Source organism: Morus notabilis, unplaced genomic scaffold (assembly GCF_000414095.1).
Source record: "Morus notabilis unplaced genomic scaffold, ASM41409v2 Scaffold165, whole genome shotgun sequence".
Classification (NCBI taxonomy): Eukaryota; Viridiplantae; Streptophyta; class Magnoliopsida; order Rosales; family Moraceae; genus Morus; species Morus notabilis.
In genome coordinates this window covers 147,830-164,941 of record NW_010363979.1, presented here as the reverse complement: position 1 = coordinate 164,941, position 17,112 = coordinate 147,830, and the positions used below count along the sequence as shown (strand labels likewise).

The window sequence follows — 17,112 nt, the reverse complement described above, 5'->3', positions numbered from 1 at the left end:
TTTTTACTATAGCAGAATTCGAATTCTAAACTCGAATCGGTAAAATGAACAGGGTCTTAGAACACAATCATAAGTCATTTTGCATATATTTCAAGTAATTTTCTTGCTTCTTCTTTTTAGAAAAAAGTAGTTCTATTGACACCTCATTTTTTACTCTCCACACTCCCTTCTAATTACACACCTCACATAATATTTAAATGATTAATTTTTCTTTCTACACAGCCCTATTATTTCAAATTACTCCTAACTATCTTTTTATAAAATCATTAAGGACGGTTTTACTGGTTTCTTTTCTATCCACAGACCCTACTTCTTTATTCTCCACACTCCTTTCTAACTACACACCCCAAAAAAATTGCAGTAAGATAGTACCTCATGAGCACAATCGACATTAAAAAAAAAAAAATGAAAAACCATTATAAAAAATGAAAAAAGATAAAATAATTTGATTGAAAGATAGATTAGCAAATAAATATGAACACAAAATGAAAAACAAAAAGTAAAAAAAAAAAAAACTTCATACAACAAATAGTAAAGAAAAGTAAACACACTCATTCAAAAAAATTAGGGTTAATTTAGACACATTAATTAAACATACATCCATGTAACAATTTAGACTAGTTATTGAAAAGTAAAAATTAGGGTTTAGTTATGAATTTTTGAAATAGAAATATTTTATAATTTGGGAATATGATATGTGGGGTGTGTATATAGAAAAAAGACTCTCTATTAATTTGTCTTTTGTAATAAAATTTAATTATATAATTAAGTCTATTGTCTTTTTTTGTCATTTTATTTATGAGCCTTTTATAATAATTAATTTTTAATTGAGAGGATGTGAAAAGTAAATAACAAAGAAAATTATCCCCCACATTCCATTAGTGAATTCTCAAATTTTGAAATTAACAAAGAAATTCTTTTTGTCCCGTTTCATTATTAGCGGTGATCTATGAAACTCCTCTAAACCAAATACCTATTTAATGAAAGTCTCTAATTGCCCGCTTCGCGTAAAGAATCAAATATAACAGTTGCTTACCATTATTTGAGGGTTTTAACAGTTTTTTTAGGGTTATTTGAGCCAAATCAAGGTTAATTACCATTATTTTTGAAACTAAAGGAAGCCAAAATATGCTGATTCAAAATAGTAAAAAAAAAAAGGAAGCCAAAATATGCTGATTCAAAATAGTAAAAAAAAAAAGGAAGCCAAAATATGCTGATTCAAAATAGTAAAAAAAACAAAAACAAAAAAACAAATTTCCACCATCGAAATCTCCGTATGAGCATAAAAAATTAACACTTTGATTTTTTTTTTTTTGGCTCATCTAATACTTTGAAATTAAACATTGGCATATATATAAATATATAAATATATACACACATATATTATATACCTAGCTAGGCCGAACAAATTTCAAAATTACAGTCAATATTCTCATTGGTGGAATATGAAACGCTTTCAGAATATTAATCATCCAAATGGAGAAGTGACGTTAAACAACTTGATTTGGTGTTTGGATGCCAAGAAAAGCCATAAGGCGGTTTAATTAATATTATTATTCTTCTTTTGGATAGAAAATACCATATTATAACAATCTGTACATTGTTCGAAAGAGACCTCTCACAATTACAGGTTTGCATGCGCATCTTATAATATTATTTATTCAAGAATTCTCTGATGACATATAGCTTAGTTGTTTCCCTTGGATTTTGCCATGTACTTACTTTAATTAATTGGTACTTAGGTTAGAACCTTTTAATTTATAGTTATGCTATGCTATCCATATTGACTTATTCCACAGAGCTTGAAGCGCCACTTTGTGTCTCGTCTTTTGGATTATACAACATCAAATATTATTTAAGGAGTGCTTATTTTTAGGTATAATTAATTACGTTAGACTATCTCCGATACAAATGCTGATGCTAATATTTAATCTGTCACTAAAAAGCACAAAAATTGCATATTTAATGTGCTAACTTCAACATACATATTATTGCAACTAGTGTAATGAACGTCATATCACGTAACATAGTTTATTACAACATGTAAAAGCATAGATTTAAGTTTTGATTATCACCTTCAAAAGGTTTAACAAATGAGAACAAGTTAACATTCTGATGAACATTCCCTCTCACCATCTTAGGCTCCGTTCATTTTACCGATTCGAATTTAGAATTTGAGTTTTGCTACTGTAAAAAACTTTCAGAAACAGTCACATCTAACTTTTTTACTACAGTAAAAAATTCTCAAATAAAATCACATCTAAACTCGAATTAAAAACTCGAGTCAACGAACTAAACGGACCCTAATTAAGTTCATCGCCGCATAACATAAAAGCAACTATATAACTTTATAACCTTAACAAAGTAGAAAAACATTCAAATGCAAACACCACTTCAAGTCTTCACTTAAATTAAATTTAGAATCCTTTAAATTCTGAGCAAAAAAAAAAAAATGGTTTGGCTATACCATAATCCATTGAGAAAATTTGTTACAACTCCCTCAATTTATTTATAGCTCTCAAATTTTTTTTTTTTTTTCACTCTCGACAATTTTTTGTTCCCTTGAGGATTAAAGCTTGACACCAAAAGGGAAAATAAATTAAAAGAAAAGAAAAGAAAAGAACAAAAAAAAAAAAAGAAAAATCATGGGCAGAGGAATCAAATCCTCACACTCAAGGAATGCTTCAAATCTCCCACGTGAAGCAAATGGTGGCCCAAAGCAACTTTCCTTGTCCCAACCTCATCCACCACACTCAAGTCCTTACAAATATTAACCGTGAACTTCACCAGCGATTCCGATTGGGCCTTCAGAGAAACTTTCTCAAAGCCCAACAAGTGCTTCCTTGGTGAGTTGTGCACTGAAGGAGGGCTAGAGAACAAGAAAACCGTGTGGGTCCCGCCACTTGTCCCCACGTTTTTGACCCGCAAGTGGATGTCAAAGGCGAGGTTTTGGCAGGTGTGCTCGTGGTCACCGACGTTCAGTGTGGTGCACCTCGACGTACGACACGCGTTAGCCTCGTCCAATGGGAAGGAGACAAGTTTCGGTGCGCGGACGAGGTGGTGGTGGAATTGGGTGTAGCTTAGCCCGTCCCCAAACGAATAGACGGTTTCGCCCGTGTAGAAGCGATAAGTCCGACCCGGGTATCCGTTGGACGCGTCGGGTCTCATGTTCATGTTTGTCATTGGGACCTTCCCCACGTAGGATTGAGGATACCACGTTATGGGTAGTCTTCCACCTAAGAGGAAAAAAAAAATCAAGTTACAAATCAAATTAAGAAAAATACAACAATTTTTACTTTACGAGATAATTTTATTTCTATTTGTTATTGTTCATTTTTAAATGCATGGATGCATTAGTCTGATATATTTATTAATTTATCAATCTATCCCAAAAGTTTAAGCTGTTAAAAGGTAGGTCAATAATAGTTTTATACTTTAAGACTCCTTCTCACGTGTGAATTAGACAATAAGTAATCGTGTGAGTAAATAATTTAAATGAGGATAAAGAGTAGAATTACGATGGTTTGAACAGAACCTCCCGTTCTGATACTATGTTAGTTTACCAATTCATCCCAAAAACTTAAGTTGTTAGAAGATGAGTCAACAATAATTTTATACTTTAACATATATTAACAATGAAACATTTTCAGAATAAACTATTAAAGTTTAATATGCTAAGAAGTGAGGATAAATATTGATCTATCTTTAAATTGTAATAATATTCTTCAATGAATTTTGATTTTGCATATAAGATCATAGTGGTGCAACTAATTAAACCTCAAGAATGTCTAATTTTCATGAATTTTTTTTTTAATAAGAACTTGATAACTGAAAACTTTAAGAAAATTTTTTTTTTTAAAAAAACTTGATGAATGAAAGTAAAAGAGAGACATAACCATAAATACTTACTTGGATTGTAAAATCCAAAAATGATATCAGCCATGGCAGCTCCCCCAGCTTCACCAGGAAAACCAACCCAAAGAATGCTTGTAATCTTGTTATCATTCTTGGCAAAGGAAATATCAAAACCTCCTCCTGACATTATAACGAGGATGACTGGTCCTTTAGACGCATTTGCAACTTGTGTTATTAAGAGTTGCTGTTGTCCTGGAAGAGTTAGATCAACCCTATCGCGGCTCTCGGCCTCAATGGACTGGTCCGAGCCCACGACAAGCACGGTTGCATCCGCTGCGGCTGCTATCTTTGCCGCCTCATCCGCCTGGGCGGTGCCGCAACCCACATTGGCACACCCCGGGTGGTATGTGGTCGACACCAAGGCGCTAAGGCCTTGTAACGGAGTGGTGTATTTGCATGGGGTGCCTGCATAATTGCCAAACTTTACCATTTAGACATTCAGGCACAATCCCATAGTGAATATATAGCATTATTAGAGTCCGTTTAGTTCGCTGATTCGAGTTGAAATGTGACTTTATGTGAAAGCTTTTTACTGTAGCAAAAAAAGTTAGATGTGATTGTTTCTGAGAGCTTTTTAAAGTAGTAAAACTCGAATCAGTAAAATGAACGAGACTTTAGTATGTGACAATGTCATCAATAGTTGTTACGTAACTTAAGTCATAGTTTTTATTGAATGTGTGAAGCCTAATTCTAGTAAGGGTAAATTGGGGTTCACATTTGTGATTTCAGTTATTCTAGTATTATTTATATTGGAGGCGCCGATTTTGGGATTCTCTTATAATCAATCATTTTTTCATTACAATCGATGATGAACCATTATATTTCTTTATTTTTATTGCTTCGGAAGTATATATATATATATATATTGTTAACTAGTTTATATAAAAATCAGTTTTGGGAATAAACATGTTTTTCTTACCTTCATAGTTGCCAATCATGGTTTTGGTGACATTTGCATTGGGGCCAATAACTGCCAAGTTTTTAATGCCAGTCTCAGACAGAGGCAGAGATCCTACACTGTTCTTCAGCAACACGATGCCTTGCCTTGCAGCCTCACGGGCCAGCTCTTGGTGCTGTTGGGTGCACACGTCTTTTGGGCCCAGATTGCCGTAAGGCTGCTTCTTTGGATCTCCATCGAAAAAGCCCAATCTCATCAACGTGGCGAAATTGTTGGAAATGGCCTTGTCAATTGGCGCGTCATCCAAAAGTCCACCTTTGACCGCGCCTTCTGTGTATTTGCCAAGGAAATTTCCACAGTCCAAATCCAAACCTGTAAAAAGAAAACACAGGCATCAGACCCTCTATAGGATTTTCAACAAAATTAACGCTTTATCCACTAAATTGAAAAGAATAGCCTTTTACCCCGTTCATTTCGCTGATTCGAGTTTAGAATTTGAGTTTTATTACAGTAAAAAACTCTCACAAACAATCACATCTAATTTTTTTACTACAGTAAAAAGTTCTCACATAAAATCACATCTCAACTCGAATCAGCGAACTAAACGGGCCATGTATATACATACATACGTATATATGTATATATTTTCTGAAAAATACGTGATGACAATATTACCTTCATATGACAATCAACGTATAATTTCGTTAATATCACAACGCACTACATAACAAAATTTCATATTTCACATGATAAGTGATAGCAAGAGCATGTTTTTTTTTTTTTTTTTTTTTTTTTTTTTTTTTTTTTTTTTAAATATTTTTTACATCACGACTTGATTACAACATTTCATGAAGGAGAGTGGGTTTATTTTCCCAAAAAGTTCCAAGCTCATTAGAAAAAAATTCGAAATTCTTTTATCTTTTATTACTTGATCTGATATTATAATCTAATGTTTCATTTTATACAGTGATAAATTGTACTGAATGCTTTTGAGTCATCAGATTTTTATCAAAATATAACTATTTTTCTTGGTCCGATTACTTATGATTTAGCGATTTAGTCTTAACTTTTAAGAATATACACTGCAAAAAATGATTTTCTTCCACAGATCTTCTCTGTCAATCATATACGCTACTCTAATCAATCTTACAATACAATACCATTTATCACGAATATCAAAATAAGTGAATTAATGTGAGAAAAAATAATGTAATATAAAAAATTAAATTTAAATTATCACAAGAGAAAATATGTAATAAAAAAATTAAATCGTGATTCGAATTAACAGAACTAAAGAGTCAAAGTTTTGCAGTATTGTCATTACCTGCCAGTATAGTCTTGGCTGCTGCTTCCTCTGGCGACTTGGTGTAGTGTTGGGAATTGTACAACACATCTACTGAGTCACAATCCGAAACTATGTACCTGCAGTAACCCAATTTTATATAATTCAACTTCCTTATTCTGATCAATAGTGCATGTTTTTGAACATACAATCTCATTAAAAAAAAAAAAAACACTTAAAAAATAAAATATACAATATTATAAAATCTAATACCGATATATTGATTTAAAATAGAAATATATTGACCGTATTTAAAATTATTCCCGTTTTTATTTTTCACGTTTTTTGAGAAATAAAAAATGAGAAGATTTTTAATAAAGATAAAAAACGGAAATGAAAACGATTTTTTGATTTAGTGTAAAATGAGAAAAAAATGAAAAACGACTTTTAGTCATTTTTTATTTTTTATTTTCGTTTTCTCCTCTCTCGAGCAGAGAGAGAAAGAGAGACATTAATGGATTTTTTTTATACTGAAAATAATCTCTTAATAAAACTACCAAACGTATTTTTAAAAATAATTTCTATATGAGATTGAAAACGTTTTCATTTTCATTTATATGTAAAAAAATAAGATTATTTTAAAACGAGTTTAAAAAACGCTCATTTCTATTCTGTCTCTGTTTTTATCCTTATTGAATACTTGTGATAAAATGATTGGTGTGATGAGAAAAGTGAAACCGAATAAGACATCGGAAAAAGGAATAGGAAAACCTATCTAGTTAAAGTTTGTAGAGAAAAAAAAAAATTTGTACCCATTTAATTTCCATTCGCCCCTAATCACCCCGGAGAGAAGGTCAGGGTCAGCACAAGTTGGCTTGCCATTAACCTGGTTGTAAGAGCACATGACACTAGCAACATTCCCATCAATAACACAACTCTTGAATGGGGGCTGAAATGTGTCATCCAAATCTTGCTTTGAGACCTAACAATAACCCACCAACTAAAAAAAAATTAGGAAAAGAAAAAAAAAAAAAAAAACAATGTTCAAATGACATTCAACAAATTATTGAGACAAATTCAAATTACCACAGCATTGAAGTGATAGCGATCATAGCCTTTCCAATTATCCAAATCATATGCCGTGTAGTGCTTGCAGCAGGCGGCAACCTTAAGGCGATTGGGGCCGCCGCCGTCTGTTTGCTGCAGGCCTCTGACATAGCCGGAGGCGTATTTGCTCGACAACAGCGGGTCTTCTCCGGGGGTCTCCTGAGTTCTTCCCCATCTGGGGTCTCGGACTATGTTCACATTTGGTGACCAATATGTTAAGCCTGCCAATCCTACATTGTACATCGCCCTCGCCTCCGTTGAAACCACCTGACCGTGTGGAAATTCCTAACTACATTAGCCGTTTTCATTGAAATAACACGTCTTAACCGAATTAGAAAAGTACAATTACAAATGTGACTCTTAATTAAGGAAACTTACGGATTTTTTTCCTAAGCTAAAAGAAGATGAACCAATATTTAATTTATACTCTCGAACAAATGATACATGGACTCTGAATATCTCTATTTATGTATTATGAATTTTAGATTCAATTATCTAGAATATAAATATTTTTAAGAAATTACACTAATGTTTGGTTAATAGATTCATAACCATTCTCAATTTACGTGTATTTTTTATAAAAAAAAAATATTGTAACATGACACGAATCCTCGTACTAAACACTTCTAAATATTCAGACTCGAGTTGAGACAAAATGTGAGAGGTACTAAAGTGTCACTTTCACCGAATGGGTATATGTGATTTTTTTTTTTTTTTTTTTTGGTTTTCAATGTTGGCTTAAAGTTAAATCCACACATTCCTCAAACCTCATCAAACCCTATCTCATGCCGTTAGACTAGTGGTCATTCGTGACGTAGGTTTCGTATGTTGATTTCCCTAGTACAAAAGTAACACCGTATGGTCCAGCTCTTATTATAAAGATGAATGCTATTGGTTAATTGGTATTTGGTGCTAAATACTATCCAACTGTCTCTCATATTTTCACTGTCATTTAGTAGTATTAGACGGTCTACTACTAATGTGGGACCCATGACTTGGAACCCTTGCCAGCAAGACTTTTTCTTTTTTCTTTTTTTTTTTTTTTTTTTTTGGCAAATTGCATCTCCAAATTGATGGTCAATTAAACACTTATAGAGTTTGCATTGAACACTTGTAAACTTGTAAATATGCATAACCAATAAAGTTTCTTTTTCATGCATCTTAAGCAACGATACAATTATGGTGCTACAAAAAGACAAAGGAAAAGGCACAAGAGTCAATCCAATGCCATAAAAGTGGACCGGTTATTTCTTCTTTATTTTTTAAAGACATTTTACACCTCTACTTTTTTCTTGCATATATTAATGTATTAAGTTTTGGAATTATCACTTTTCTCAATAAATAAATAAATATATATATATATATATATATATATATATACCCTAAACGCCCACTTTCAAACCTTTCCTATTAACTAATCAAGCATTATAATAAATTGCTAATGCTAGTTATAAGGTAAGATTTTTCAAATTATTGAGTTTGGTAACCAAACTGAAATGGGTTTTTCATTGATGTTTGAAAATTGCTTAACTTGCACATGTAATGCTTGCTATACGTGAGATTAGTTACTCCATAACATTGCTGGTAACCAATCAGTGTCCTTCTTCAAAGGAAATCATGTCAAAAGTCCAAATCTAATTTGGAATCCTATCAGCTGGCAGATTTACATACTACCAACTAACAAATTAATTTACTAATTTGTAGATGGTGATTATGGAAAAAGAAAAAATATCAAAAAAACCTCTCATTTTCATGTTAAAGTGAAGAAATAAGATGGTAAAACTCTATCTGTTTACTTTTCATAAATAAATGCTAAAATAACTCTCTCACCTCATATTTCAAAAATATCTGAAGAGGAAGTTTTTAAGACGTGCTTTTAATTAATTATATTTCATAGCTGTAAAGGGTATGGGGCAAGAATACTAGTCCACATGCAATTTATGAGAATATTAACACAAAAAACTTATGAAAACTAACTATAAATTAAATGCATTTGGGCTTAGAGGACCCAATTTCACATATATGATATATCAAAGATGATGAAGACAATGGACAGGATATGAAATTCGATGATGATACACGTTTAGATAATAAGGCAGTGAAGAACAAAATGAAACTGAATATATATATATATATATATATATATAGGAAAACCAGAGAAAAAGAAAACATGAAAGAAGAAAGCACATTTATATGTCGAAACTCATTGACCCTCTTCACAAATCTAACATGATTCACAAAATGCAAAAAGAGAGTTTTAACATTCAAAGACAACTCAAATGCCAAAAGCAATTAGTAAAAGAATCAAAAAGAGAAACAAGAAGAAATCCAACAAATCTGAGATGAACAGAAAAAAATGCAAATAAATAGCACAGAAAACCTCTCATATTCATTCACTACAGATAAAACGCCTTCCAGAAGAGATAAAGGAAAAGATAAAAATAAAAGAAAGAAGAAGAACACGACAATAAATCCAAAATAATGGGGTTTAACATATATAATTTACCTTTCCAATGACCTCAAACAGAGAAGCATTGAAAGAAGCGGCCGTCAAGATAACCTGAGGGAAGCTAGTTGCGCCCGGAACGACACTCGAAAAGCGCGTCCCGGGACCGACATACGACACCCCATGAAGAGCCTCAGACCACCACTCGTACTTGGGAATTCCCAGCCTGCTCACAGCCCCTGCGCTGTTCACCAGGAATCCAATCTTCTCCTGCAATGTCAACCTCTTCACCAAGTCACCGACCCTCGATTCGATCCCCAGCGACGCGTTGCAGAACCCGAACCCGGCCAGAGACGGGTTGGCACCGACGTCGCAGGCGAAAGGCGGCGACGTCGATTGGCCTCGAACCCCGCCGGGGACCGAAAAGAATGAGAATAGAAATAGAAAGAGTGATATAGATGAAGAACAGAGGACTCTGTTTTGAGCAGAGCCCATTTCCATTTTTCTTGTGTTTGTGGAAATTGCTTATTTTTGTTGTTGTCTTGTAATGTTGGGTCGTGGGATGTTTGTAGTTTGTATAAATAGGGGCGTAAAGTGCAAATAATGGTTTTTATGTTAATGTACAATTAATCACGTTGTTTTATAGCTGCCCGTGATGAAGATTGCATTAAATGTGATTTGTTTTTGGGGGACGGGAAAGATATCAGATAATAGAAGAAAAAATAATATTCATAATATATACAAACATGTTATATATTAGAGAGAAGCTATGGAATTTCTGGACTTTCTTCTATTATCATTATTTTTTATTTTTTTATTTTTTTGCTAGCCTAATCTGCTTTATACGAGTCCGTGAAATATTTATCATTTGGTATAAAGAAGCTGTTATGTTTACTATTTTTTCTGCAAACTTTGCAGTGTTGTTGAGTTGGCAATCTGTGTAAGAAACTGAGTGAAATGAGTGAGGGAGTGAGCAGTTGTTGAGTGTGTTTTGTTTTGGATTTTTGGTCTCTCTCTCAACTCACGTGAGAGATTGGACTTCTCATAGCTCTTAGCTCACAAGTCGGCTAAGCCAGATTTTGGAAGTTTTTTTTTTTTTTTGAATTTTAATTTTTTAATTTTTGCAATTTCTAAGAGGGTGCCTAAATTTGTGATAATATATTTTAAAGAACTGTTATCACCGCTCAAATGAAGTTTAGTTCATAAATTCAGAATAATTCTTAATTTATGTGTATTTTTTATGAGAAAAAATACTGTAATAAATTATGAATTATGATTTAAATTATTACACGAATCTACTAACTAAACGTAAACTCAAATTTTTTATAGGATCCTAGAAAAAGAGTAATGTTAATGAAACGTGTTAAAATGGTTTTTTTTACTAGTTACTATTAGTCTTTGTACTTACTAATTGTGTTAGTACGGACTTTTCAAGTGGTTTAAAAGTATCATTAAAAAGTGTATGGCAAAATAAATATTGGTCTACCTTCAAAACAATAAATAAATAATTATTGGTCTCGTAAGGTTGGATTAGATACCGTTTTCTTCTTTATATTACAAGCACCGCTAAAATTGGTGCTTAGTACCAGTCTTTTGCGACAGATGTCCTCCTTCTACTTTTTTTTTTTTTTTTTTTGAAAGAATAGCTACTACCACATCAACACGGGTACGATACTCTATCACCTTATTTATTTTATCGATTTGAGTTTTTAATTTTAAGTTTTTATAGTAAAAAGTTTTTAGAAAATATAACATCTAACTTTTTCTGTTATAATTAAAAGCTCTCAAAAAATGTTATATCTCAGCTCAAATTGAAAACTCAAATCCGCAAAGTGAACGAGTTCTATATCAATTTGGAAAATGTTTAAAAGACATGAGTGTTGCTAAGATAAAAATGGATTTCTCCTATTACACAACTTATATATTTGTTATGTCGTTTTACACTTTAGAGCTTTTATCATAAGGTTTGTCGTTTGCGGTTGAACCTTTTGATAATTTTTTAATAGAGTAGGAAAAAAAATCTTAATTTTAAACCATAAAATTATCATAAGATCAGGGCCTACTCAACATATTATGACGCTTTAAGCGAAATATTTTATGAGATTTGAGATTATTATTATTTTTTTCAAAATTCATTTTGAACGTAAAATGTAGATTTCACGCTTACTTATTGTTAGATAACAATAAATATCATCGTTAAAATAACACTATTTTATTTTTATTTTTGTTGTAAATTTATCTCATGCTATTAATAATCTGTAAATTATTTTTTCATAACCAGTAAGTTATTTTTCATAACATATAAATTATCTTTCATTATTTGCAAGATATTTTTCATAACCTGTAAGTTATTTTTCGTAATATATAAGTTATCTTTCGTAATTTACAAGATATTTTTCGTAATCTGCAGGTTATTTATTCACAATCTATAGGTTGTTTTATGTAGTGTCATTAAAATTTTGTGTAAACATAAATTATAGAATTGAAAAAAAAAATAGTTAAATTTAAAATTTCCTCCTATTGTTATCTAATACCTAAGAACTATTGTTGATTTTTACAATTTATAGATTATTCTTGCCCCTGTAAACTAAATTTTCTAGTACATTGAAAAGAGAAAAACTTGTAGTAGTTAGATGTGAGAAAAAAACATTATATGAGAAGTGAGCAATTAATCACCAACTAAAATGTTTTATGAGAAATAGAACTATTAATAAGGAAGTCTCACTTTTTAAATATGCAATTAATCTTCAATTATCTATGTAATATCTCTATATATATATATATATATAAATATACATCTCTCCGTGTGTGGGATACATACGCAGACATAGAAATATATATTTTTTGATATATATATAGATATTGTATATATCATAAATACTTGTTTGCTCGATTCTAAAAGGATAAAAACAAATTTCTCGATAACTGCATGTGAATATACATATAAAAAAATTAGTGACTACGTAGATAATAGGCATGTGCTGTAGGCCTTGATTTTTCAGGTCAAATAAACGTGATGAATATATGTACAGGCCGTTTAATGAGCTGATTCGAGTTTTTAATTTAAATTGAGATGTGACTTTATGTGATAATTTTTTACTGTAATGAAAAAATCAAATATGACTGTTTCTGAAAAATTTTTACTGTAACAAAACTCGAATTCTAAACTTAAATTAATAAAATAAATAAAGTCTGGCCTTACCCTTGAGTTAGCGCTACATAAGATTTTGTTAGAAATTCTTTTATTCGTCTAATATCATCACGTGATAGTTTTTTATTTTTATTTTTTTAAAGCTATCATTTGATGGTTTAAAAAATAATATACTACAAACCAAAGAGTTTTTCCATAGTATGACCATTGATTGTACCTTACTGGTAAAATGTTTATTTATTTATTTTTTGTTAATATTCTGCTACAGAATTCTTTTTGATTCTAGGTTAAAAAATAAAGGAAAAAAATCATTTTAATACCTCATATCTTCACAATTATTATGAAAGTACCCTCCACAACATGCACTGGTGACTGGACACTCCACTATGTTTTTTTTTTTTTTTTTCTATTATTAAAATAAGACATTTGCATTTTTAAAATATCTTTTGGTGCCTCGAGAAATCAGTTCTTTTGTTATTTTTTGAAAAGCATTTATCCACAAACTAAAAATCGATTTCAGGTTACAAGAGCAATATTTTTAAAATATAAGGGTAACATTTATAGGGTGTTCTTTTATATTCCGCCAGTGAAGTTTCCATGTACTTTTCTCCCCAAGTTTGCAATTAACAGAAAATATACCTAAAATTTCCTCAACAGTGTTCTCTCTCTCTGTTTTTTTTTTTTTTTTTTTTTTGGGCTGGAACTCAACAATGTTCTCTTAATTTCATAACAGAAAGACCATACCATTTTGTTACTAAAATGTGAAAGTTGTGGTTTTTTGTATTCCAAATTATCCTATGTTCTTTTTTAAATTTAGCAACTACATAAATTCTAAAATAGTTTAGGACCAACCAAAAATGTAGCTTTCCACAAGTAATTAATGTAACGACAAATAATACACATTTTCTTTATTTTAAGGGGCGTTCAATTATTCATAAAGAAAGCAGCCATCAATAAAACTAATGAGATTTTTATGGAAGTTCAAGGACAAGGACCAATAGCAAATTTAGTAAAATCCTAATTCTCATGCACCAATCCACCATTAAAAGAATTCAATGGACTTTCTTCCGTAGCCTCTATATCGGTAGTATCAGTTTCTGATAATTGCATTTGGTTAAATTCACATCAAATTAAAAAATTATACATAACATATAGTTTCTTATACAAATATGATTGTTGAAAAGTAGAGAACTACTGATACTTCATAAACCCCACAATCTTTTTTGCTAAAAAAAAAAAGAGATGAAAGCAACTACGGTTGATATACCCTCTATGAATACTAAAAGGGATGTATGAGATGGTAATAAAAATTTCCCTTGTAGAAATTCAAGTAAACCGACCCGTTGGGAATGCCGGCCTAGGTAGACCCAAACTTTTAGCTTTACCGAGACTATACCTCCTCGACAATGTCTCGATCTATGTGAACTCATGATGTTTCTACCCAAATTTAGATGTTTCATTCCTTCTGGGCCATTGCGTGATCGAAGCCATCCCCCTTCCTGCCCGTCTTCTTAGTATCTCTCTCGCTCTCTCTCCCTCTCCACATTTATCTACATATATGTGTGTGTTTATCGTAATTTCGCAAAGTACTCAACATCTCGTCATCATTCTCCTCCCAAATTCTAAGCTCTTAAACATCCCCCTTATCCTCTCCTCCTCCCCATCACTAGGGAAGCCCAAAGAATCTGGAAGCACCCCCATATGTACACATGCAACTCTTTTGTTTTTATGTTAAATTATAAATTATTGCTATTTTGTCAATATACTTTCTTATATCGGAGAACCTTTCTTACACTGATTCATTCTTTTAACGAAAATGAATGGAAAGAGCTTAACTATCAATAGCTTGAGAGTCTTAAGGATTTTTCGTCACAAATTAAAATAACAGGGCAAAAATGTTAACATACTAAAAAAGTTAAGGGACCAATTGTGCAAATTTCTTTTGTAAAAAAGAAAAATGGTTAATTACTTTTCACTTGTAATTTCCCTCTCAAAAAAATGGTTAAAAGAAAAATGGCTAAAAGCCGAAGCCGTTTAAGCCAGCGAAAGGAGTCAAGGGCAATTATGGAAAAGGCAATTATGCCCATTAGCACTCCGGCAGAGTAGAAAAGTTGGACTTCGTGCGAGTCAAGTGTAGAATAATACGATGAGGGCCTCTTCCTAGTTGGTCAGTATGTGGGTCCCAAAAGTAAGCGATGAATCAGAGAGGAATTCCGCCGTGGGCCCCTCTTCTCTCACACCGAGACTTATGGTCCAATGCTTGCTGCGCAGCAGGGTTGCGTGGGACCCGCTTTCCGTAGAACGGAAGAGTGTCACGAGCGCTGGTAAAGATAGATTTTTTTGTGGGGTCCGCCACAGGTAAATCCTTACTGTCAACCACTGGTGGTGGTGGTAGTAGAGTAGAGTAGTTTTTATTTTTATTTTTTATTTTTTTAATTTTAATTTTTAATTTTTAATTTTTTAATTTTAATTTTAATTTTTGGAAAGTATACTAGAGACGTGAGTTTTGTAAATGCAACTTGCAAGTGCAAAACATCTTTTTTCTTTTGTCTTTTAATATTAATAAACAATGGTCACGGCCTACTTGTGTTCTGAGGTTCACTTGTTTTCCCGCCAAAACTGAGACTTTCCTTGGCTCCATCAAGGAAATGATTTAAAAAAAAAAAGAAAAAATGGCTATTTGATTTTTTTTTTCTTAAAAAATAGTCACCGTTGTGTATTCTAGGCCTTGTTTATTTCATCGATTCGATTCTTTAATTTTATGTTTTTACTATTAAAAATTCTCAGAAAATATTGCATCTAACTTTTTCTACTATAGTTAAAAACTCTCAGATAATGTCACATCTCAACTCGAATTAAAAACTCAAATTTACGAAGTCAAAGAGACCCTAATCATTTTATGTTGACTTTGAGGTTGGTTGTAGGCTTTTGGCATTTGGACAAGGGTGTTATTGTAAAATTATTTAAGTTAAGAGTATTAATTAAATATCGGCAAAGAATAAGTGCAGTGTGACAAAAGTCAGGGAATGTCAGTGAATTTCTTTTTTTTTTTTTAATAATACAACATATTCATTAAAAGAAGTAATACAACAAATTTATATTTCAAGTCATGCCAGCTTAATTCTTTAAATTCCTAGAGGGAAAGAAATCAAATTTTTGAAAGAAAAATTTGAAAATGTTGTAATTAATTAGACTAAGTTTGTTTAGTTGGAAAAATAAGATTGAAGGAAGTCGTAAGTGGAGAGATTTTTAAATAGGAACTAGTAAATTACTTAGTTTAATTGAAAAGATTTTTGGGTGGAAGGAAAATAGAATGGATAAATATGGTAGTGAGTCCAACCAGTTTTGTTTTGTTTTTTTTTTTAATCTTGAATCGGAGTGGAAATTGGAAAGAGAAGTTTGAAGGCAAAAGGTAGTGGTAAAAATTAACGCGACCTCGTTCGTTTCGCTGATTTAAATTTTGCTACAGTAAAAAACTCTCACAAACAGTCACATTTAACTTTTTTACTACAGTAAAAAGCTCTCACATAAAATCACATCTCAACTCGAATTCTAAACTCAAATTAGCGAAACGAACGAGGCGTTGCCTTATTTTTCTTTTGAAAAGAAATATATGATTAAAAATATAGAGTCCGTAGTTATTAAGAGCATCTCTAATGTCTACCAAATTACAATGTCAAATTTATGCGCTGATGGCAAATTTATGCGCTGATGGCAAATTGGTGTCAAATTTAGAACAAGTATCAAATTATATCTAATACAATGTCAAATTTATGCGCTGATGGCAAATTTTAACATTTGAGTAGGAAAATCACTTTCTGTGTAATTCTACTTTTGGTGTTAAATTTGAAAATTTTTACACTAAGTATAACATATGTGTGAATTTTTGATATCTGATTACCATCTCTGATCCAAAGCTCAACTCTAAAGGTTAAATTTTCGTATTTGAGATAGCATTGTGTATTGGAGTGAAAAATAAAATAGAATATCAAATATGTCATTTTCAATTTTTTGATGTAAAATATAATATTGGCATGCATTAACATTTACATTAGAGATGTTCTAACATATGCTAAATTTTGACATTTGATTGCTACTGAATTATCTATTTTTTTTTTCTTCATACAATCATTTATTCTAAGTTTAAAATAATTGTTAAACTTAAAATTTTACTTTTACAACTTATAAAACTTAATGATACTTTTGCAACTCATAAAACTTAATAATTATAGTAAAAAGTAAATATAGCATTTGAAACGAGCACTTTTACTTATCCATATGGGATTTTACGCTATTCACTTGTGCTAAATTTT

The 17,112-nt window shown here is 31.5% G+C and overlaps 1 protein-coding gene across 1 annotated transcript; it reads right to left on the bottom strand.

Annotated features, from left to right (window-relative positions):
* Positions 1 to 2,462: 2,462 nt before the first annotated feature.
* On the bottom strand, positions 2,463 to 10,359 carry LOC21406889 (beta-xylosidase/alpha-L-arabinofuranosidase 2). Its single transcript, XM_010105537.2, has 7 exons — positions 9,709 to 10,359; positions 7,182 to 7,469; positions 6,908 to 7,077; positions 6,138 to 6,235; positions 4,835 to 5,185; positions 3,910 to 4,320; positions 2,463 to 3,236 (listed from the first exon to the last, which is right to left on the bottom strand). Exons 1-7 carry the CDS (start codon positions 10,147 to 10,149, stop codon positions 2,659 to 2,661), a joined length of 2,337 nt encoding a protein of 778 aa, XP_010103839.1. The 5' UTR covers positions 10,150 to 10,359; the 3' UTR covers positions 2,463 to 2,658.
* Between the last annotated feature and the right edge of the window lie 6,753 nt (positions 10,360 to 17,112).